Raw genomic sequence first — 25,855 nt, 5'->3', positions numbered from 1 at the left:
TAATTTGTGGGAAATAAATTTGATGATGACGAGATATTCATTGAAATGGAATTCAACTCAACACAAATTTGCCTATCCTCTTTTCAAATATTTCGCGTATTTAATTCCGGTCGGGGTACAGTCACAAATTTCAAAAGAAAATCTTATAAATGTTAAATTGAACGGTTTTTAAATGTAAATGATTTGTATGGAAGATGGTTGGTTGGTTATATGCTAACTCAGCCGGTATGGAAGGAAGAACCTCTCAACGTGAAATAACCATATAAATAGGACTGGCTGTATGGCTCATACGATACAGCAAAATTGATGGATTTATTTAAATCAGCAATTTATTTGTTTTGCTATTCAATAGTCCGGGAATGAGACACACTCGAGTTATTTCTTATAGGATTTTTAAATTTCTCCGTCATAAACATTCATTCCATGAATAAAATAATGATGATGGAGATGGACCCCATTATGAAAATGAGAATCGTTTTTCCATATTCCATATTTTTCATCGATTTCAATTTGAATAAATATTCCAATTTATAGCTCCGAACCCGAGATATTGTATGTGGTACAGTGTGATTGGGAAAAATAAAGTTTGACTTAAATGTCGTTTAGATGCGTGTCGTGATCAGTAGATGGCTCTGATTACCAGAAACTTTTGGAAACCTTAAAAATCATCAATTTCTCAAAAATAGACCATGAGCTGAGCATGGTATTACTTAGTTTAATTAGATAACGGCTGAATAGGGCACTTTTGTAGTTTTTAGGGCAAATCTTTGCGAAGCAACCGTATGCAGCTATGAAAACAATGATGGCGCTTTTGTAGTTTTGCAGGGTAAACTAGTACGTCGTCCCATGTCCTATGGAGATGCCTCTTCGTATTTTTAAAATTTTTGGATAAGTGCCGGAGCCTCGACGTGAGGGGTATCGCACAGTTTTTTACTGTATCTGATTCTCCTGTGGTACTCCTTCAACACAACAACGAAAAACAGGAAAATCGGTTGATTTGTCCCTGAGATTCACGACGATTTTTCGGTTCTTTGAAATGCTGTACAGCCCTAAGACATTTCAAAACCAAAACCAAGCTCGACATTGGCTCAGGACACAATGGGCTTGTGGTTTCTGAATTGTAAGGCTCAACACTTCTCTTTCGGACCATTTTACGTGTGACTAATCGATCGGACAAGGGTTTATGTGAAACATTTCTCCTAAAATCAAAAGCAACGTCCACTGAGCGACTTCTTTCGGATCAAACTTTTTTCAACCACACTGTGATGGGCTGACAGCATGAATATTAAGCGACGATTGTTAGAGTTTTTTTGCAAATGGAAAATAACTTGACATCCAATTCGAGTGATTTTCTTCGTTCCGATTTTGACTCAATTTAAAGAAGAAAAAAATCTTTACATCTTCTGGGTACCATCAATTGCAGAACTTACACGATACAATAAAAACGTTTGTATATGAGGCATTATAGAGAACGGTTACACTCGACAGCACTATTCCCCATATATGCACATACGAGAATTTTCCTTTCCAATTCACATACCGAAATGGATGATGATGACGATGGTGCAACTGACATATTGATAGAATTTTTCTCGTCGACTAAATAAAATATTTATTTTGCTCTTTGCTGTGCCATTTTTATTGTTAAAATAGCTTTTAAGTAAAAATCATGTCTTGTATAGTGAAATCCGGAAAATTCTTTTATTCGATCAAATCGTTAAGAAATGTATGGCGTTGCAAATACACAGAAGATTGCACAGCACACCAAAGGGAAAAAGAAGTAGAAGACTTTTTTTTATCACACTTTTGTTAGTGTTAACTGGAGTGTTGAGTGCTTCGATTCATTTTATTAGACTCGTACGATGCAAAGTCCTAAAAATTTACCATGGTGAAGAGAGTGAAAACTCGCATTTAATTCACTAATCTGTTGATTTTTTCGATTTTATTACAGAGACTTTAATCTACTCTCCTTCAATCGGAAAAATTTGTATAAATACACTAGCGGAATTTTGAAAACCGACACATTTTCTGTTTCTCTGTTTTACTTGAGTTTCTGATTTCTCCATATACATGCAAAATTCACAAAAAACCAGCAGACCCCGAAACAGAAAATGTGTCGGTTTTCAAAATTCCGTGAGTGTAGACCTAGAACCATTCTTAATCCGATCTTAAATCTTCTAAATTTCTCCTTTAATTAAAACTGAAAATCCTCCTAGATCCCTAAATTAGCAGGCAGGCAGCCTTGTAAAATGTACGTGTACACATAACAAGAAAGAGCTTTTTCATTATTTGTCGTAACAGTTAATTTCGATAATTTTTTGATGTGATAAGATTTGAAGTGATACTCAGATAAATGATAATAGATAGCGCTGCTGGTTGGGCGGGAGCAACGTCATCTGTTATATTTTCTCTGGATTCACTATATTCAGATTTCAGGTCAAAATAAATTATTTACACCGCTTGTATAACACATCACTTGTTCATATACAATACATGCTAACTGTAAGCGTCCTAAGTTGTATACGATTCTGAATTCTGATGTACGATTATAATATCCATATCCATCCATATGAGTGGTAGTCTAAATAGGGTGTTGAAACTTCAACTTGACAGTGTGGCATACTACTACACTGTAAAACAAAACTTATTTCATACAAAATAGCACTCTTTTTGGAGCTGATGTAGCCTATAATCACTTTTGTCTGAAGTGCGTTGGTTCAGTGCATCGCGTTCAGGTCGAAACAAGTAGTCCAAGTCTCAATTCAGATAAACTTCTACTGCCTTTTAATTAATTTGTTCACTATACCGTGTTGGCAACAGTTCTTTCTTAGAGATTTTGAATTTTGAACCGAAACATTTCGACAATTTTTTTTTCACTCGCTTCGCTTTTTCGATCGTCACAGTAAATGTCATTTCTGAATATCACAATACAGCGACGGAATCTAGATCTCTGTTATCGGACGACTGATTCTGAATCATTACGTCTCCGTACTTCACATAAGTAAATTTTCGTGTTTATTTGTTAAACCTTTCTTTGAGTTGCAGTGCAGACCTCTTGAGTTTGAAAGCTACACTTAGCTATACTATTTCACTTCAGACAACATATTTAGCGGATACCATATTAAAAACGAATGTCTACCGTCGCACTCCCATAAAATTATGAAATTAATGTGCGGTTCATTTAAAATATATTGCTAACAAAGCAAAAATTTGAATAAACGAATCGTTTTGGCGCAAATTGAAAATGCAATTTACTTTTCCGCAATTTCAACATAAAAGATTGAGGGTGGCTGGAAGGCATCAATAAAACGTTAGGTGGGATTTTTTTCTGCTACTATCAAGTGGGAAATGATAATTTGATTTTTAAGTGAATTTTACGTGAAATCATTCATTTCAGTTGTGTTGCTGTTCCACACAGACACTTTAGTCGTTACATAACTAAGAGAGTCAACCCATTTTTGTTTTGGATATGCACGTAGAACACTATTGAAGAGAATTTTGAAACTTTTTACGTATAACAGACAATTGGAATTATTTTATTTTTGCAGAACATACAAATTTACAGATTAAGAGACTATCACAAAAATGTTTGATATCTGGTCTGACTCAACTGGTTCTAGGAGAGTCTGAAGAACTGAGTATTTGCACTTTCTAATAAATTTTTCAGTGGTTTCTCCCACCAGATAAAAAATTTACAAATCAACCACATTGCATTAAAGCAAAAATCACATTGCATTAGATGCTGCGAAAGTAATTAATTACGAGAGTTTTGTGAGAAACACTAACTCACTCGTTTTTTGAGCAACAAGCTTCGGTAACTTTCCTTTCTACAAGTGTTAAGTGTGAAGAAAGGTTCGCTACCTCTTTCGATCTAACGAGTTATTGTTTTGGGAATAATTTAAGAAAATTGATTCTCTGTCATCTCATCACTCCATGGCGACAGGGGCTGGATGATGACTAGTCTGCCAATCCTGGTCATAATCCTATACGTGTTATAGTTCAACGAATCATAAGCAAATGAAGTGAAATTCAGTTGAACTGTCTTGGAACCCCATTTGTTGATTGTACCAAGTGTACGATGGAGCAACAGTGTCACTTACAGAGGTGTGTCATATCAATGATTTACCGCGTTCCCGCAAAGGGGTAGGGTAATCTCGCACACCACACAAATTCATGGTGTGCGAGATTCACCTCTAAGTGGTGAATCTCGCACAGTCATGACTTTTCGTTACATGTCGTAAAAGGACGCATACTATGATCGCGTGTGCGAGATTCCCCGACACCCCCGCAAAATGTTACTAAGTCTTTCAACTGAAGTTCTCATTGACCAACATTACATTAACGTATACCACCTCTGATGGTGAAAACAACTGACCAAGTGACCAACTCTGATAGAATTCGAGGCATGTAAGCTATTGATGTTGAAACAATAAGCGTGTCGTGTCGCCGTACAGCAGCGCCTATTTTAAGTCCTTCCATTGTATTTCTTACTTTTAAGCTGAAACGGTTCCAATCGCATGATATTTTACACTATTTAACGGAAACTACTATTGTTTTCTTTCAAGTATTTTGGAATTTCTGCTGAACAAATCTTTTACTTCACTTGTTTTAACATACATTATTCCACGTAAATCCGCCCTTGCCACACCCTGCTTGCTTGTTATCGTTACCAGAATAATATTGGATTTCAACAAAATGTTCGGTATTCATAAGAGTGGTAATCAAGTCATAAGTGTTCAGTTTGGCAGATTTTATAACTTGTAAAAGTGACCGACAGACTGTCGGCGACAGTCATATAAGAGCATCGGAACACTCTGTGGTTGTGTTCCTACCGGAGTTAGTAAAGTAAGTTTAGAGAGAGCTAAATACAACTGTGGACTTATCAAAACGATCTGGGGTTCATTTCAAATTTGCGTTATGTTTTAACTAGGAAGCCATTTCAAAGGTTGTTAGGAACACATCAATTCTAACTCAGATTTATGTCGAGTCTTCTGGCCACTTTACTTAGGTGGTTACCGCTACGACATCAAAAGCCTATTTTGTGTAGACATATCTTACAGCGAAACCGGTAGTAATTACTTGAGGACAATACCAAATGGAAAGAACGAAATTGTGTTAAAGAAAATTGCTTTTTCGTCTGTTATCCAATTACGATTGTTTGTTTTTCTATCATAACCATCCTTAACCATTCCATAACAACAGCACACCAACCAAAAACGGTTTACCAACAAAAAAAAAGAAGCAGAAAAATTACAATAATAATGACAAATATTGAAACGATAAACATGTCAGAACGAATTGACGAGTTCATTTAGATCAATCCACGGATAATGTGAAAAAAATCGTTCATCGTTATCTTATTTTTCCTATCCATCACCCTTATAATCGTACAGAATGTAAGTGTTGCACGACCCTTTACATTTTTGTTTATTGTTTACGATGATTTTTCGTTCATATTTTCTGATAATTTTCTTCGTTATACACATCGATATTTAAGGTGGTGGGTAATACGTAACGAAATAATGAAAGTAAACAAGGAGAGGCGAGCATAGGAAGGAAAGAAAGGAAGAAAAAAATTGGATTATCAACATAATTTCGGTTTTCGTTTTAGTTTTATTAATGTGACATGAGGAGGGTATATATACAATATGAATGAACTTGATTCGGGAAATAATGGGAGGGAATAAAATGGTTATTTTTTTAAGTTACAATAACCAACGACAAAAAACCCAACATACAGCTAAAGGTGGACTCCCTTGAACATAATAATTTTTCGCTTCAACAGCTGTCAATTATTGTAGATTTACATTAGGTGGTTACTGATGAGGGTCTGATTGATAAGGCAATGTGTGTTATTTAATGGCTGTTTACCGCGCGTAAGGACTAATAAGGACTTTGTGATTTTTAACATGGAATAACACCGCAAAGTAATAAGAGAATTTCCACTTTCTTTTGGTTTTTGGTTGTTTAGGCCTGGTATGCGCTAACGTTTATAAAAGTAATGACGATCAGAAAACAGTGGTATCATTTCAGATATACGCTGCACTAACTGTTATGTGTTAGAGCTAGCATGCCTGCCTACATATTTGTGTTAGCTAGGATGCCTGCCTACAGTGAAGATCTGACTTCAAAACAGCTTTCTTTTTCTCAATTCTTTCACTTAACGTGAGCCTTGGGCAAGGAAAGAGTGGTAAGACACTGATTGTCCTATTTTTATTTTATTTTTAATGTCGATTTGATTATCAAATTTTGATAGGCATTTCAGCTGTGGGATACAAATGAAATACGATAGGGATCAGCGACGAATGGAGAAAGTTGTGTCCTCTGGATGTTAGGGACAAATGGGAAGACAAGGGCAAGAATGGAACTGTCGATTCTCATTTTCAGTTTCTTTCTCTTTCTAAGGTTGTTTTGTCGTCCAAGCTAACACGCTTGATTGGCTTATTCTACAAAAAAAACCTTGAATAAGGTCCGCTGCAAGAGGCTAGGGTTACTGCCATGAAAATTGTACCAAAACGAACTGAAAAATGTTCGTATAGTTTCGATTGTTTTTAGCCATCCAGCGTCGTTTTAAACATCATGTTGTGATGCCAATAGTTACAGAAACCAATACACAACTTACAGGCAGCAATTTATACTTTTCTTACCATCAATTTGTCAGAACAATTACTATTATAAGCTGACATTATTTGAAGCGACAGGCATCTTTGGCGTCCCGATACTTCTTTTCATATGTCAGTAAACAAATTTAATTCTCTTGTTTTTCCTAGTGATGCAATATGCCATTTCTGACCCTGAAGAACTCAAAAGATGTTGTGGATGGTAGATTTTAGACGATTTCACAAGTTGTAGCCCGAACGGTGTGAGAGCGACAAGCGAAAGTACCTAAGATACAACTTATACAACATATAGAACTTTTCTGTAATTTTAGCCCAAAAAATTATTCGCTCGCTATTACCGCCAAGTCGAATATGTGTATACTCAACTCATATATCAGTCAGGTCAGGTGTGAATTTGTTTATTCACTTGGTTTCGTTGGATTCACATTATAGAGTTAGTTAATTTTCTGTGGTAAGTGGTTGCTAACATACCTAGTGTACTGATGGTACTGATAGATCTGAAATTGAAGTGGTCATACCTATAACCAATTGTTCTAAAGTTGATATTCTTGCTCTTCAAGTGCTGCTCACATTTCTCATTCAGCACAATGTTCGAGTTTTATTTTCGGCTAATGTGTGCATTTTATGCAAAAAAAAATAATCAGTTACAGTACAAGAACATGGACCTTATAAAATTTATTTGAATTTTTTTATTGCTCTAAACCAACCTGCCTTAAGTGAGTTGTTTAACATTTTTTCCGGTTAAAAAAATCTCGATTAATACTACCGTTTCTCGTATAACGAATCTAATTATTAGAAAATAGCGATGAAGGTTGAATGAATAAACCAACTGTTGTGACAAATTCTCTTTTCAGACAAGACAGATATTTTTATTTTGGAAAACCGCGTTTGTTGCTAAAGGCGAGTACACACAGTTCCTTAAAAATGGTTGAAATATGACTGAAAAATAGCATAAGGTACACTAGCTAAAAAATGTTTGAAAAATGTGTGGAATTTCCTTCCAAAGTTACCAATTTATATTCTAATGGTATTACAAATACTGCGCTATTGGTAATTTTGGTGAAATATAATTACCAACAGCACAATATATGTATACCATTGAAATGTAAATTGGTAATTTTGGAAGGTAATTCCACACATTTTTCAAACATATTTTAGCCTCTGGACTTGTGCTATTTTTCAGTCATATTTCAACCATTTTTTAGGAACTGTGTACTCATCTTCAGCTGATCAACAAACACACTCTACTCGTATAATATACAATCAAAACACATTCTAAACAACGAGTTTACGCACATAAATGACCTTAACGTATACGTATGCACTGTGTATGTAGCTTGCCTTTATATTGTTTTTGACACAAAGGTATTGTCGTTGTCGACCAGCTGGAGATGTTCAGCTGTTGCTGATGCTGCACAAGCTTTACGTTAAATAATTGTATTCGGAACTTTTTCAGAATTATTCGGGTTTCCGAATTTTCAGAAATAAAATTCTCACAAAAAATAAGTCTTGATCTGCAAATGTATGTGTGAATTTGGAATACCCTCGGAAATAATTGGTTAAATTCTGGGTTCTCTATTGGTTAGTTCAGTAAGTTCAGGAAATATTTCAGAGATAGTCGCGCTAATTTATGAAACTCGTAGAAGGTCATCGCTAATTGCCTGTGATGATCGACATCCTTGTGAAGGATATCACTGATTCCCAGTTGTGATTCTAAATGACTTTTAAATGAAAGAAAAGATCTAACCATTTTCTTATCTTTTTTTTTTGAGATAAACGCAAATCGCGACTTTTTCCGAAATTTTTTAGACTGTTTTGAATTACTAGAATCTAATTGAATTTGAAATAAAAATTTTTGATGTGCACGGGTGAGGCACGAACTCACAACCTTCAACTTGCCGGGCTGATGCTCTAACCAATTGAGCTACCGTGGACATTTTCATTTCAAATCCAATTTTGCACACTATGCTTGATTGCATTCTCCTATGCTTGCAATACATTCTGTATTACAAGCGGTGTTCTCTGTGTTTAGAGTTCTGAAAAATATATCGATCTGATGTATACTAACTAACACAAACACATCTAATGGAGGTTGAAATACACATATAGAAGAAAGAACACACACATCATGTGTTGTACCAACGGTTCAAAATTGGATTTGAAATGAAAATGTCCACGGTAGCTCAATTGGTTAGAGCATCAGCCCGGCAAGTTGAAGGTTGTGATTTTCTTATCTTCTTATCAATAACTTTTTTATAGTGAAATATACACTGCGTGACCAAGAGAAGAAACGTGTTTGCGAATTAAATGGAACCATCAACGAGTGATGCAACACGAAAACGTAACCCCATTATACGAGCCATTGTTTGGCACTATAGCAACACGAAATGTACCATCAAACCAGCACAATACGAGAAGGAAAAGTACCTAATTTCAACAATTAAATTCAATCCTTGGCTGTTGATGCCAGCCGCAATAATCGTTCAATTTTGTTGTGGCTCATTGTATGCGTGGAGTGTTTTCAATGCTCCGATTGACGAAGCAATTTTAGGCAACAGTAAAGTGTCCCAAGCACCAGTTACATTTTACTTTGCTGTTGGTATGCTCGGCGTTTCTTCTCTCGTTGTGGGGCCGTATTTAGATAGAAATGGACCGAGGAAAACTATAATGGTTGCGTCGAGTTTATTCTTTATCGGAAACATCCTGTCCGCAATTGCGATTTACTTGAAATATATTTGGCTGTTGTACCTTGGATACGGGGTGATTGCGGGCTTCAGCATTGGATGCAGTATGTATCCCATTTATGATAGAATTAACACGCTTTACAATCAGGTGGGAAATTATTGACGGGCTATTTTACGAAAAGGTTTTATGGCGCCTGTTTCAACACTGCAGAAGTGGTTCCCCCACAAGCGAGGATTAGCAGGTGGATTTGCTGTATGTGGATTCGGAGCAGGTTGTAGTATTTTTGGGGGAGATTGTGGGATTAGAAGTTTTCTCTAATTTCTCTTTTTTGTGTGGTTTACAGGTTCGATTGTAATCGGCAAAGTGATTTTACCTTTGATTCACACAGTCGGATTGCCACTCACGTTTATAGTTCTTGGATTCTGCTATTTTATTATGATGATGATTTCGGCGTTTTTCTTCCGTTTCCCGCCTCCAAATTACACGGGTATTGAAACATCATACACAGAGCCGAAGGTTACAGCACCACTGATGCCTGTAAATCCAGAGATAAAGCTAACGCTCAAAGAGTCCATCAACTCTATAGACTTCTGGTTCCTCTCCGCTATCTACTTCACGAGCTGTCTATTCGGTCTTCTGATTATTTCCCGCCTGGCAGATATCGTTACTAAACTGTATTTACGCGAGCCAAATGAAGCTTCCACAATCGTATCCATTAACGGTGCATTGAATTTAATCGGTCGCCTATTTTTCTCGACACTTTCGGATAAAATTGGAAGAAAAACGAGCTGTCTCATTATGCTGATGACACAGACAACTATCATTGCGACTTTCCCGCTTATCATGGAAAATCGAAACTATTTGGTGTTCCTCGGTTGCATGTTCGTCATATCAATGTGTTATGGTGGTGGCGTCGGGTATGATCCACTCTGGTCTCAACAAAAATGATTTTTACATTTGTCGTCTGTATTCGTAGAATAATGCCAGCGTTTCTAACGGATTTGTTTGGAACCAATAACTTTGGCCTGTGTTACGGAATACTCATCACCGTATGGTCGATTGGTGGAACTATCAGTGGTCTAATTTTCACCGCTATCTACAATTATCTGATAACAGAATTAGGGTACACCACCGGTGACGCTTACCCCTTCATTTTTAATTCGTATTGGATCCTGTCATTGGTGTCTGTTGGCCTGTTATGTGCAGTATTGATCAGGACACATCTAAAATATCGTGTTCTCCCGCCAGTGGAAGGACAGTGGTACCGGTTTGAATTGTTCGGACGTGTGTTTATACTTAAGAGAGTGTTGTCATGTCCTGAGATTGAAATTTTGAGCTTAGACGAATACGACCAAATGTGGGACAATTATCTGAAGTCTCGACATTTGGATAGCAGAAGCGGTGATGCAGTAGAATTGTCAACACTAATTGATTCGAATAAGTAAATCAAGAACTTTCATAGAACTTTTCAAGTCATTGAAACTTACTTGCTTATCGATCGAAAAAGCCTTGAAGGGTGAAGGTGACGCACTATTTCTGGTTTTTCTGAATTCTTGGCCCCTAGTGAATTTTATTGTGCGTATATAGAATAATACAAATAAAAAAAACATTTTTTAACTATCAACACAGCTCTTGGCGTCTTACTCACAAAATTGGACCATTTTCATACTTTTGGTCATTTTGGTAGAAATGTGCAGAGGAGCTGGGAAATTTGAAAGTTTCCTTTTAATTGGACTTGTTGCACGCCCGATATGCTAATGCGCAGGCATAATTTTTGCAGTTGGTAAAAAAGTGTGAACAATCTCTGTTTCATTTAAAAAATTCTTTCATTCCCGCATCTATCAACTCCGCTGATCGGTTAGGTGCAGGGCCTATTATTTGGGAATCGATTTTGGGAATATTTGGGAATATTTGAGAATATTTGGGAATATTTGTGAATTTTGGGAATATTTGGGAATTTTGGGAGTATTTGAGAATTTTTGTGAATATTTGGGGATTAATTCACAAATAATTACTTCTTTTGAATATATTATCCCCAGGGGCGCCGCCTTCTAAGGACAAGCGAGGCTCGGGCACCACTACTCGAATGATGAGCACCACTACATCTTTCCAGTTTTACTTGAAAGAGCACTACTACTCCCAGATTCGCTTGTTGTATGAGCACCACTACTCCCAAACACAAGTCGGCGTCTCTGATTATCCCAAAATGTTTGGTTTCTATTTTGTAGTGTTATCAATAAAGCTTTATAAATCGTGTTTAAATACCATTGACATTTAATCTCATCCATCAGAAGTTTATTTTCGATGTTCACAAATGACTTAGAAATAACCAGTGGCATTACAGCAGGTATTTTCTATCGTTAAAACTTTTACACATCGTCTACTTCCCAAATATTCCCAAAATTCACAAATATTCACAAATATTCCCAAATATTCACAAATATTACCAAAATTCCCAAATATTCCCAAAATTCACAAATATTCACAAATATTCCCAAAATTACCAAATATTCCCAAATATTCTCAAAAATTCCCGAATATTCCCAAATATTCCCAAAATTCACCAATATTCACAAATATCCCCAAATATTCACAAATATTAACAATATTGATTCCCAAACCATGAGGTATGAAATCACAGTAGGCACTGCGTTTCTGTTATACAGAGAGATGACTTGTTTTTGTTGTATGAGTTAAAACATAATCCTAAGCGGTAGCTCGTATCACTAAAGCCTCCAAATTTGACACTTGTCAATTCAGTGTTCATGCTAGTAGCAGGGCTGTGCCGTAACACATACATTTTTTGGGGTACATCCAACGCCGCTGGCTTAAAACACTTTATTATGTATCACAAATTTTATAAGCATGATATCCACTGAATCGTTCAAATTTTATTTAAGTCTACGTTTACCTGGTCTTAAATTTTTGTGAATATTTGGGAATATTTGTGAATATTTGGGAATATTTAGGAATATTTGGGAATATTTGGGAATATTTGGGAATTTTGGGAATTAATTCCCAAATAATAGGCCCTGGTTAGGTGTTAATTTGTTTATTCAACTGGTGACTTAGTTTCGTTGGATCCACATTTTCTAGTTAGTGAATTTTTTGCGGTAAGTGGTAGCTGACGTTACTAAATATCCATTTTCGTCCTAAAGCCAATGGAATAAATTGTCGTAAATTCGACATTTTTATTCTTCAATTTCTTCAAGTTCTTCTACTGAAATTTACTTAATTTGTATCCAACTATAGTGACACAACAGTTTTTCTGTTGAGTTTTAATTATTTTCGGCTAACGAGATTGTGTGCGTTTCGAATTCCAATATTGCAGACTGTATGAATGTGAATGTGTACCATCATTACGAACTAAATCAAATCGTGCATTATCACTAGACAGGCACGCTATTATAGGAACGTGTCTTTGATAATGTTGCTGTATGTGTTAGACAAGAACTTGCATTCTTGCTGCTTATTGATCGTATTAGGTACACTCTTAATCGCAATCATTTCCATAACGTCTCTGTTATGTTGCTTAGGCTCTTTGCACATAATTTTAACATTATCCCAATTTACTTGATGACCCGTCTCGATAACATGTTCACACCAAAAGTCCAGCGACTTCTCCTTCTTTTCACGAACATCCCGAATGAGTTGGTGTATAAAGCTGTGGACAAAAAATGGTTTCAAATCAAGAAATTCACGTCTTTACCCAAAACCGAATTTTTGAATGGACCCAAAGCAGTCTTAGAAAACTGCCCGTTCAGCTTTAATGACACCATCTATCACCAAACTTTTGGAACGCCGATGGGTTCACCTGTAAGCCCAGTTGTTGCTGATCTGGTGATGGAAATGATCGAGGACGAAGTTGCAAAAAAGTCAAAAATACGTACATCATTCTACTACAGATACGTGGATGATAGTTCTTCCGCATGTCCTGCAAACAAAACAGATGAACTTCTAAACACATTCAACAGTACCAATGAACATTACAGTTTACGATGGAAATCGAACGAGACAAACATATAGCGTTCTTAGACACATTGGTCATACGTGTTGACGCTGGTTTTATCACTACGAATTGGTATCACAAAGAAGCCAAGAGAAACACGATTACGATACTAACGGAACGAATGCTGAAATTGTCATCTCCAGCGTTCCATAATGAGAATTTCGATCTGATTAAAAGGACATTGCTGAACAATAGTTATCCAGCCAAATTACTGGAGACAGTAATGAATGAATGCGTTAACAGCTTCAACACCAAAAAAAAACGAACAGAAAAGTGGACAAAGCCGATGTTAAATATGTTGCTATTCCTTTCGTCGACGGATTGTTCGATAAAATTAAGAAAGAGTTTATCCAACACAACATTCAAGTGGTCGGAAAAGAAGACGATTACGTTGCAACAAATGTTGTTCACGAAAGTCAAGGACGCAATTCCGACTCAGCTGCAATCTAGACTCATATATAAAGTAACTTGCTCGTGTGACAAAGTTTACATAGGTCAAACGATTCAGCGTCTCCAGAAGCGACTTGATGGGCATGAATACAATTGCAGAGTAAAGAATGACAGACATAGCGCGTTGTGTGAATATGTTATCGAGACGGGTCATCAAGTAAATTGGGATAATGTTAAAATTATGTGCAAAGAGCCTAAGCAACATAAGAGAGTCGTTATGGAAATGATTGCGATTAAGACTGTACCTAATACGATCAATAAGCAGCAAGAATGCAAGTTCTTGTCTAACACATACAGCAACATTATCAAAGACACGTTCCGATCCGATAATAGCGTGTCTGTCTAGTGATAATGCACGATTTGATTTAGTTCATAATGATGGTACGGTAATGCATGACCGTTCATGATGTAGTTTGATTTGTTTGGACAGTCTGATTTATTGCTAATTGATCAGTTGTTTTCGATCGATTCGATTGTTCTCGTGAACGTTAATCTGTGATAAGTGCTCTAAGCATTGTTTAGGTAACCAGCGTTTGTGTAAATTATCAGAGAATGATTGTTAGGTTAGTCCTAATGAATCAATTGCAGAAGAGAGTATTCCCGCCACAACTATTGTACACAATTGTGGCCATTCATGACTGTGTGTGTATTTGTAATACGTAACCCGAAAGGTATGTCGCGTCATCGTAAAATTTGTTGAACATTTGTCGAATTATGTAGTTATGAAAATTGTTGTTGTTTCAGATTACCATTGATAATGGTCTATAATATGAGACCGAAATATTTGGTTTAAATAAAAAAACAATTGAGCAATCCGAAGAGTTTTTCCAATCCCACGTAAATTTCGTAAATCTTGTTACATCCTCAGACGCAAGTCAAAAATCTTTAAATATGAAAACTTGATAAAAATAAATTTTGTTCTTTTTAACATTGAAAAATAACGTATTCGTTCAATAAATATCGAATATACATATATTCATATCTGTCAGGTATGAATTTGTTTATTCAATTGGTTTCGTTGGACTCACATTTTCGAGTTATATTAGCTAACATACCTACTACAGATAAATCTGTAATCGAAGTAATTTTATTTTTCGTCGTAAAGTCAGTTGAATAGATAATAATCAGCGATAATAATTACACTTTTCGGTTATAAATACTAACTTTTGTAGTTGAGTTGAATATTGTGTGAATATTCTGCAATGACTTAAGATGGCATACTACTTATTGAGAGCCATGTTTTGAAAAGCTTCATGTAAACAGTGTCCTTTGTATAAAATAAACCTCAATTTATACAAATTTATTTGAATTTAAGATTGCAGTTCATTCGATTGCAATTGCCTACTATTCTTCATTGGAAAAGGTAATATACGAACATACAGGAAAAAAAGGTGAAATTTTCCACATTTATTTATATATTTACTGTTCAAGTTACGTTTTGCGAATCAAATGGAACCATCAATGAGTGATACGACACGAAAACGTAACCCTATTATACGAGCCATTGTTTGGCACTATAGTAATCGAAAATGTACTATCAAACCGGCACAGTACGAGAAGGAAAAGTACCTAATTTCAACAATTAAATTCAATCCTTGGCTGTTGATGCCAGCCGCAGTAATCGTTCAATTTGGCTGTGGCTCATTGTACGCGTGGAGTGTTTTCAATGCCCCGATTGACGAAGCTATTTCTGGCAACAGTAAAACGTCGCAAGCACCCGTCACCTTTTATATTGCTGTTGGTATGTTCGGTATTGCTTCTGTTGTTATGGGTCCGTATTTAGATAGAAATGGACCGAGGAAAACTATTATGATTGGGTCGAGTCTATTATTTATTGGGAACATCCTATCCTCAATTGCGGTTTACTTGAAATACATTTGGCTGTTGTACCTTGGATTCGGGGTGATTGCGGGATTCAGCATTGGATGCAGTATGTACCATATCCGATTCAGATTCATGTCAGCCGATTTAAGAGCAATGGATGCATCACCGAAAGCTGATATTTGGGCGTTTCGTGTTGTAGTTTTGCTGATAACTTTTTGCAAAAATGGTTTTTGAAGATTATTGTATTTGAAGCAATAGCCACCCCAAATGTTTAAACTTTCCAAAAAAATCATATTCAAGCCGTAAGTCCGCTGATATTTCTAAATTAAAAGTGTTAAATTCAAATCAAACGCAGCGTCATATACGGGTTCACTCACTGGTTCATTCACTGATTCACCAAAAATTCAAATTCAGAAGCGCACTTCGGGGGCTCAAATTTCATTCGTTGTAAACGGCATAACAGTGTTAATAGCTAAAAACGCTCAAATGTAGCCTACAGTTTCGATGACGAATCCATTGCTTTTAAGGATTAGAACGCTTTGCACTTTAATGAGGATTTATTGATGTGGTATCTTATGAAAGGTTACATCGCGCCCATTTCATCCTTGCAGAAGTGGTTCCCCCACAAGCGAGGGTTAGCAGGTGGAGTTGCTGTATGTGGAGCCGGACTAGGTTATGCTTATTGGGAAACTTTATTAAATGAGAAGTTTTCCCTAATTTCTTTGTTTGTGTGTGGTTTGCAGGTTCGATTGTAATCGGCAAAGTGATCTTACCTCTGATTCACTTGGTCGGATTGCCACCTACATTTATCGTGCTTGGATCCTATTATTTTGTTACGATGATGATTTCCGCGTTTTTGTTCCGTCTACCTCCTCCAGATTACACGGTTATTGAATCATCAGATCCATCAGATACAGAGCGGAAGGTTACAGCAGTTACTGCACCACTAATGCCTGAAAATCCAGAGGTAAAGCTAACGCTCAAAGAGTCAATCAAATCTATAGACTTCTGGTTCGTTTCCGTAATGGCCTTGACGAACTCTCTATTCGGGCTTTCGTTTATCGCACGTCTGGCAGATATGGTTACCAAACTGTATTTACGCGAACCAAATGAAGCTTCCACAATCGTATCCATTTACGGTGCATTGAATTTGACTGGTCGAATATTTTTCGCGGCACTTTCGGACAAAATTGGAAGAAAAACCACTTGTATCATCATGCTGATGATACAGACAATTATCATCTCTGCATTTCCGTTTTTCATGGAAAATCGAAACTATTGGATGTTCCTCGGTTGCATGTTCGTCATATCAATGTGTTATGGTGGTGGTATCGGGTATGACCTTCACAGCTTCGTTCTTCTCTCAATTAAGATTATTTGCCGTATTAATCTTGTAGAATTATGCCAGCCTTCCTTACGGATCTGTTTGGAACCCACAACTTTAGTGTATGTTACGGAATAGTCATCATAGCATGGTCGATCGCCGGAACTGGCGGTGGTATAATTTTTACCACCATCTACAATCATCTGATAGTATCGTTTGGGTACACCACTGGCAACGCTTATCCGTACATCTTTAATTCGTATTGGATACTGTCACTGGTAGTTGTTGGCCTGTTGTGTACAATTTTGATTAGGACACATCTAAAATATCGTGTTCTTCCTCCGGTGGAAGGTCAGTGGTACCGGTTTGTATTTTTTAAACATGTTGTCATTGTTAGAAGATTGTTGTCATGTCCTGAAATTGAAATATTGAGCTCATACGAATACGACCAAATGTGGGACAATTATCTGAAATCTCGACATTTGGATAGCAGAAGCGGTGATGCCGTAGAATTGACAACACTAATTGATTCGAATAAGTAAAATTAAGAACTTTCATAGAACTAAAGTGCCTGAAAGACTGACCTCTCGAGCGTCTGTTTATTGTTCTGAGGCTGTTAGAGATGTTTTGGTAAATTTTAACTGAAATAAATGTTCTTGCTCCAAAAGATTCTAAGTTTTCCATGGAAGCTGCGGGAATGGACCAAGAAAATCACCTTTTAGACCTTAGTAATTCATTATAATTTTTTCATCTTGAAAGTTATATTATTGGTGCTCCTCGGTCATCAAAAAGATTGTGTAGTATGCAAAGACTATTCTTATACCAGAGCAATTAAAACAATCTAAGTACGTACCTGTTCGCACTAAATGCATCAAGCTAGAATGAATTTTGGGATATTTTTGTAACACTTCCCTTAGCTCTGTCACTGTGACCTTGTAATAGTAAAAATGTCATCTGATTTTCGAGTTGGCTTCGCTTCAGGCTTTATCCATATCTAAATTTTATGACGAGGTTATTCTAATGATCCCTCATATCCTATTTCCTCGAGCTCGTCGATACCTTTACCAAATTGTTGGACCACTTCTAAATTAAATTAAAAATTGGAAATAGGAACCAATTTGACATAAGTAGGTTGCATGATGGTATCGCTAATTTTCTCCAAACTATCCAATTCCATCACGAATTGTCCGGGTGAGGTTTTTTTATTTATTTATTCATTCTCCATTCAAAACATTGAAGACTCAGAGCCTGTACGTGTTTACTTTCAAATCATTTAAATGCTACTTTCAATCAACTTGTTACCTTGCTGTAAATTAATGTTGTAAAAGATGATTTATGACTGTGAAGGTAGGGATTAATCACAAATGAAAACAGTGTTGGTTTTCCAATTCTAATTATAATAATCTAGTAACTTGTGGACACGATTTAGTGTGCGCTGAGTTTTATTTCAGTTTAGTCTACTTATTATATTCTGTTGGAATGTACGCTTTTAATAAAACTCTTTATATTTTGTATCCCGCTGGTTCATTTACTACTCCCTGAATGCTGGTAAACCAAGAAACAGATATGCATGAACCCAAAAAATTTTATTTGGGAAAAGTCTTTTTGTGACGGTTAGTTCATTAGGGTGTGTCGATTTCAATTATTTTTTTTAGTCATTCCGGGTTCCGCCCTACCGCGATTCACCCTCGCACTAGCAATAATAATCAGCAAAAAATTTTTTTTTCTAAGTCAATATAAGCTTGCACCGTCACTTTTTCAAAAATTTTCGAGCTACGCGAGATAGCTGGATTATGGGTCCGAACCAAAAAAAATCTACAGATGCTTTTGCAAAGTTTTCACTCTGTACGGCATCTAGAGGGTCTACTAGAACATACAAAAATTAAAAAAAGTTAAAAAAATGTTTTACCGTCATTTTGGTATAGCACCAAGTTTCACCGAGGTGGAATTTTCAAGAATTTTGTAAGTGGAAAAGTCATCTCACCTGGGTGAATTTTTTTCAAGCTATTGTTGTGATAGCTCATTTTGTAGGTATTTCAATAGCGCATCCAGTAAACATACAGTTTAGATAGATAAATTTAAATATTTTTTGGTTTCGCTGTTGGAAGGCCCGAAAATTGGGCATTTCTTCGAGTATGGAGACAATTAACATTTTAAATACAGCAAGTAAATGAAAAATTTTGACAGAAATTCAAATATTATTCATTAATAACACATTTAAAAGCTGAAAATAGTAAGATTTTGTTTTTTAAGAGAAGCCAATTTGTTATGTTTTCGAAAATACCCAAAGAAATGCCCCATTTTTGGGCCTTCCAACAGTGAAACCAAAAAATATTTAAATTTACCTATCGAAACTGTATGTTTGCTGGATGCGCTATTGAAATACCTACAAAATGAGCTATCACAACAATAGCTTGAAAAAAATTCACCCAGAAGAGATGACTTTTCCACTTACAAAATTCTTGAAAATTCCACCTCGGTGAAACTTGGTGCTATACCAAAATGACGGTAAAACATTTTTTTAACTTTTTTTAATTTTTGTATGTTCTAGTAGACCCTCTAGATGCCGTACAGAGTGAAAACTTTGCAAAAGCATCTGTAGCTTTTTTTTGGTTCGGACCCATAATCCAGCTATCTCGTGTAGCTCGAAAATTTTTGAAAAAGTGACGGTGCAAGCTTTTTTTAAGATTTTTGACTTGCGTCTGAGCATGTAACAAATTTACGTGGGATTGGAAAACTCCTCGGATTGCTCAATATTTTTTATTCAAACCAAATATTTCGGTCTCATATTATAGACCATTATCAATGGTAATCTGAAACAACAACAATTTTCATAATTACATAATTCGACAAATGTTCAACAAAATTTACGTTGACACGACATACTTTTCGGGTTACGTATTACAAATACATAGTCATGAATGGCCACAAATTGTGTAAAACAGTCGTGGCGGGAATACTTTCTTCTGCAATTAATTCATTAGGACTAACTTAACAGTCATTCTCTGATAATTTACACAAACTCTGGTTACCTTAACAATGCTTAGAGCACTTATCACAGATTAACGTTCATGAACAATCGAACAGATCGAAAACAACCGGACAATCAGCAATAAATTAGTCAGATAAACAAACTAAGCTACATCATCAGTCTTACTTCCAAAACAACAGTACATTCAAAAGATGGAAACATTGCTACAAGACCAGAACACGTACAAAATTTTACAGACAGATCCGACAAATAGAATTGAAGCACAATGCAACTTGGTAATTTCTCAATGGAAAAACCAAGGACACATCAACAAACATGAGGCCAAACAACTGAGACGGTATAACTCACATTTAGCACGGATGTATGGTCAAGTCAAAATTCACAAGGATGGTAATCCACTCAGACCTATTGTGGATTGCATTAATTGTCCGACATATAATCTGTCGAAAATGTATGCCAACGTGTTAAAGAACGTGACAGGGAAGACGAGAAAATCCATCAAAAATGCATTCGAATTCAAAGAGAAGATCAAGAACACAGTGTTACCAGAAGGTTACGTTTTGGTATCACTAGACGTCATTTCACTCTTCACGAACATCCCTAATGAATTGGTGTATAAAGCCGTGGAAAAAAAATGGTTTCAGATCAAGAAATTCACGTCGTTACCCAAAACCGAATTTTTGAAGGGGCTCAAAGCAGTGTTAGAAAACTGCACGTTCAGCTTCAATGACACCATTTATCACCAAACTTTTGGAACGCCGATGGGTTCACCTGTAAGCCCAGTTGTTGCTGACCTGGTGATGGAAATGATCGAGGATGAAGTTGCAATAAAGTCAAAAATACGTGCACCTTTCTACTACAGATACGTTGATGATAGCTCCACCGCATGTCCTGCAAACAAAACAGATGAACTACTAGACACATTCAACAGTATCAACGAACATATACAGTTTACAATGGAAATTGAACGTGACAAACAGTTAGCGTTCTTAGACACATTGGTTATACGTGATGACGCTGGTTTTATCACTACCAATTGGTATCACAAAGAAACCTGGTCGGGACAATATCTAAATTGCCATTCAAGCCTTCCATTCACATACAAGAGAAACACGATTACGATACTAACGGAACGAATGCTGAAATTGTCATCTCCAGTGTTCCACAATGAGAATTTCGATCTGATTAAAAGGACATTGCTGAACAACAGTTACCCAGCCAAATTACTTGATAAAGTGATGAATGAATGTGTTAACAGCTTCAACGACAAAAAAACCAACGAAAGAGTGGATAAAGCCGATGTCAAATATGTTGCTATTCCATTCATTGACGGTTTATTTGACAAAATTAAGAAAGAGTTTGTCCAACAGAACATTCAAGTGGTCGGTAAAGGTGATAATACGTTGCAACAAATATTGTTCACGAAACTTAAGGACGCAATTCCGACTCAGCTTCAATCTGGACTCATATATAAAGTAACTTGCTCGTGTGACAAAGTTTACATCGGTCAAACAATTCAACGTCTCCAGAAGCGTCTTAATGGACATCAATACAATTGCAGAGTGAAGAATGATAAGCATAGCGCGTTGTGTGAACATGTTATTGAAACGGGGCATCAAGTGAATTGGGATAATGTTAAAATTTTGTGCAAAGAACCTAAACGGCACAACAGAGACGTTATGGAAATGATTGCGATTAAGACTGTACCTAATACGATCAATAAGCAGCAAGAATGTAAATTCTTGTCCAACACATACAGTAACATTATCAAAGACACGTTCCGATAATAGCGTATCAGTCCAGTGATGATGCACGGGTTGATTTAGTTCGTAACGACGGTGTGATAATACACGACCGTTCATGATGTAGCTTAGTTTGTTTATCTGACTAATTTATTGCTGATTGTCCGGTTGTTTTCGATCTGTTCGATTGTTCATGAATGTTAATCTGTGCAAGCTTATATTGACTTAGAAAAAAAAAAATTGCTGATTATTATTGCTAGTGCGAGGGTGAATCGCGGTAGGGCGGAACCCGGAATGACTAAAAAAAATAATTGAAATCGACACACCCTATTAGTTCATAACTCTCTTCAAATGTCGTCATTTGGTTTGGAAAAGGAACGTTCTAAAAAACGTGACGGTTACTAGAAATTTGGGCTGATTTTAATCCTTTTTATGAGATGATGTTGGAAGGGTTGTGACAAGAAATCAGAAAAAAGCGTGACGTCATTTGTAGAACTCATTTGGGGATGGATTTTCAGACCTCCGCGCATTTTTAATGATTAATAATTTCCAAGGAATTAGGACAGGTATTTACTTATTTACGAGGCGTCAAAGGTTGCAGATACAATTTAACTTTTGTTGTTCTCACAACTTCAAAATACATGGTTCGAATCTTTATATTATACAGTGCTATCGAATCCGTAAGACAAGTAGTTTTTCTTCGGGTGTGTTCACTAATTTTCGTAATCTTAACGCCGCATCTCCTTCATACCATTTAATCTCCCATCATCTACAAAATGATTTGTTACCACAATTTTAATAATAAAATTTCCGATTAAATCATTTCCATTCACACATTTAATGGTGTAATTATGGGTTGAACCATTACACCTTTTCCTTCCTTCACTTGTTAAATGGAATAATTATCCGTTCAGAAATAATATGATGGAATAATGAAACTGTTTTTCTCACTTTGAAACGCAGTAAAAAGAAAAAATAATTTTTTTTAATGAATGTAGAGCTGTGAATGTTTTAATAACTGATATGGTTGATGTAATTCATCACATATGAATTATAATATTCACAGTAAAAATTTCTGATTAAATTTTAATTTGCTTTGTGGTATTTGGATCGAAAAAGCTTTTGTTGAACGTATTAGGTATGAAGTAAAAAAATCAACACTTAACCGTTTGACTGCATGTTTGGATGTGTGTAATTCTTTCAATGGAAATTACGACTCTCCATCATCAATCAATTTCCAATTTTGTATTTAAAAGTCATTAAATGTTGCTACAGCAGTTGAATATCTACATTAATCAAATTAATTATGACGATCAAATGGGATAAACTGTTAATTCAATCGTTTTTCCTCTCCATTTGCCAATGCGAACTCGAGAAGTTCCTCACAATTGACTAGGAGTTGCCCAAAAATTTGTTAAATTTGAAAATCTCATCTTTGAATGGTAAGGCTGTGGTTGGTCTTAGCCCAGACATTCTTTAAACCGGTTTTATTTATCAAATGAAGCACAGCTTGTTGTCTACCACATTTATCACTACTTGTTCAAAAGTATATAATCATCAATCGTCGCAAAGATTGTCTTGGCTAAGCCTAAAAATAAACGGCTTAGCTTTGGTGACTGAATGCCGAAATCGCTGCGCAAAAGTTTTCTTCTACCCTTCAATAAGAACAAAAGTGACTAAAGGAAATGCACAAATTACAGAGCGATCAATTTGTTATCTCGCACAATGAAAATCTGAAGACTGTTGTGAACGACAACTGCTTGCGGGAGATTGTGCAGAGATTCTGCAGCCGATCATTCAATTTTGTTTGTTATTAAGAGCGTACAATCCACATTGCACTTTGGAGTTGTGCTAATTCGAAAATATTTTTCACGGAAACTTTTTGCAAATATTTTAATCCATTGAAATAAAACACTCTTCTTAGAGGACACTTTTATCTCTGAAAGGTTCCAACCTCATCCCCAAGGTATCTAATATTTTATAATTTTTTTAATTCAAAGGATTTGTGTAGCAAAAAATTTCGAAACCTTCGCGCTAATTTGCCCACCAATTCTCACACTATCAAATATTTCGTTTTTCATGTCGATGACACAATTTTTACGTAATTTTGTTCGTTATTTCCAGTCTATATATAATTCGTCTAAGGTTTCGATAAATAAATGTTTCATCTGATTGTTTATTGACCTATTTTCATTAAAGAACAATATTTGACAATTATTTGTGCGAATTTCTATAAATCTGTTTGACATGACCTACTTGTCTACGTTTAAAAGTGAACTAAAAATTTAAAATTTGTGCCACTTTGGAGGCTCTCATTAAGTTTATACTTGTGGCGGTTCAAAAAATGTTGTTTATTTTGTGGCAGATCATAGAGAGGCTAAATTTCCGTTAAAAAATTCTGTTCTAGTGCTTGGTTCAGATGCTATGGTCGTATATAATATTTCAATTAATTTTCTCACAAGTTCGATCTCATACCACGAACAAGACTGGCTTTCAAACGGAAAAAGTCTTCCCATGCCATGTCATCAGAAGCGTAGCGTTTCCTCTTTACCTCGACTATTTCTTTCTTGATCGTATCTTGAACAGAACCACTGACCTGTAAATGCAAGTGAAGTACTGTAAGTACAAGTGGAGTAGTTTGTTTGTTTACTGAAAATTAAACATCAGTCGATCATGACAACTTTCTGAAGAAACGGCGAGTCCCCGAAGAAGTGACGAGGTACGTGAGTATCTCACATTGTTTCTTAGTTTCTTACGAAACTCGTCGTTTTCTAACATTTCCTTTTAAAAAATGTTAACGAGGCATCAAGAAATGACAACCTGCTGAAGAATTGGTGAGTTCATGAGGAAACCTCAACTAATATTCATTTCTTCAGGAATTCGTCGCTTCTTTAGAAGGTTGGCGGTACTAATGTCAATGAAATGAGTTTGTAAGTACAAGTAACTGGGCTCTGTCTATCGACAAATGGGATTTCCACAAACTGAGCTCGACTGATACTTGCTTCAAAATTTCTGATTACAAGTACCCAACACGTCAAAACAATCGTTTGCGGGAAGCCCTCTCTCCATGTTATAAAATACGCCGGAGGTGAAGTGCGAATAGTCACTGCGAAAAATAAAAATATTTTTGACGTACATCGATATAATGGCATTCTGCAGCAGCGTAGTGACAGGATATTGCTTTTCTCGTTCTATTGGATTTGTTTACCCCAGAACCGTGAATTAACAATGGATGAAAGAAAACTGTGTCACCCGGTTGCATTTCCAGGTTCTGCCATCTCATCGTACTTTGCAGATTCTAAGGAAAATCGTGGCAAAAGCAATGAAGAATTGTTATTTGCACCTGGTGGATAATCGTGAGGATATAATTTCTGTTCCAAATGTGAACCAGGCGATACAAATAGACATCCATTGAGAGTGTCGCATGGTTCAATGGCAGTCCAAGCAGCCACTATACGATCCACTGGACGAAAAGGGAAATAGTACAGGTCTTGATGGGGTGGATGACTGTGCCAATCAAATGTGAATTTCTTTCGCTTCTGATGGAGGAGTACTTTAAAACTCACTTGCTGCTGTTGGTTCCACAATCGGGAGGCTTAGCAATCAGCATACTATGCATTGCCATTATATTGGGTCCGGTGATTCCCTCAACAGTGTCAAGTATGGCCTTGTGTTCAATGTACTCACAGAACACGTCATCATGATTAATCTCCTGAATTTTATTCACCGTCCCTTTATCGGACACGTCACGCATAACTATCATATTTCCTCGTTCCACAGTACCTGCAACAATGTCGTCGTAGCGCTGGCTACATTTCGAAAGAACGTCTATCGGTACCAATCGAGGAATCACCAAATATCCATTCGATTCGTAGAAGCATCTTTGATCAAACGTTAGGTGACCGGAGTCTCTGGTGTAAACCAATTTTTTGGTGGAAGACTTCATATCGTGGCTCCTGTGTTAGATTATAAGCGGAAAATTGCCTTAGGCAATTCGATAATCGACAATTATGCTGCGTTTCCACCCCTATTTACAATCAACACAGTTCGGCTTTTATCAACAATTTTTTCTTTAGACTAGCTCTTTCGAAATACTAAACTTCAATGGTTCCAACTTAATTTTGTTTGAAGTTAAAAATTTACTTCTTGTTTGTGCTATCTTCCTGATAAGATAATTAGTAAAAATAGCTAAATTAGAGAACTTTTATC

The 25,855-nt window shown here is 36.2% G+C and overlaps 2 protein-coding genes and 1 long non-coding RNA gene across 3 annotated transcripts; 2 read left to right on the top strand and 1 right to left on the bottom strand.

Annotated features, from left to right (window-relative positions):
- Positions 1–8,927: 8,927 nt before the first annotated feature.
- Positions 8,928–10,253, top strand: LOC119084460 (uncharacterized MFS-type transporter YhjX-like). The gene is made up of 3 exons (XM_037194442.1): positions 8,928–9,408; positions 9,487–9,576; positions 9,649–10,253. The coding sequence occupies exons 1-3, from the start codon at positions 8,928–8,930 to the stop codon at positions 10,251–10,253; spliced, it is 1,176 nt and encodes a 391-aa protein (XP_037050337.1).
- A 4,851-nt stretch (positions 10,254–15,104) lies between these two features.
- On the top strand, positions 15,105–17,571 carry LOC119084262 (uncharacterized MFS-type transporter YhjX-like). Its single transcript, XM_037194170.1, has 4 exons — positions 15,105–15,694; positions 16,171–16,260; positions 16,332–16,923; positions 16,986–17,571. The coding sequence occupies exons 1-4, from the start codon at positions 15,214–15,216 to the stop codon at positions 17,452–17,454; spliced, it is 1,632 nt and encodes a 543-aa protein (XP_037050065.1). The 5' UTR covers positions 15,105–15,213; the 3' UTR covers positions 17,455–17,571.
- Positions 17,572–23,630: 6,059 nt separating this feature from the next.
- LOC119084296 lies at positions 23,631–25,395 on the bottom strand. Its single transcript, XR_005089037.1, has 3 exons — positions 25,213–25,395; positions 24,783–25,153; positions 23,631–24,242 (listed from the first exon to the last, which is right to left on the bottom strand). It is a non-coding gene; the product is annotated as an uncharacterized LOC119084296 (long non-coding RNA).
- Between the last annotated feature and the right edge of the window lie 460 nt (positions 25,396–25,855).

The sequence above is a fragment of the Bradysia coprophila genome, unplaced genomic scaffold, assembly GCF_014529535.1.
Source record: "Bradysia coprophila strain Holo2 unplaced genomic scaffold, BU_Bcop_v1 contig_732, whole genome shotgun sequence".
Lineage (NCBI taxonomy): Eukaryota > Metazoa > Arthropoda > Insecta > Diptera > Sciaridae > Bradysia > Bradysia coprophila.
The sequence above is the reverse complement of the archived record's forward strand: the minus strand, read 5'-3'. Positions and strand labels throughout refer to the sequence as shown.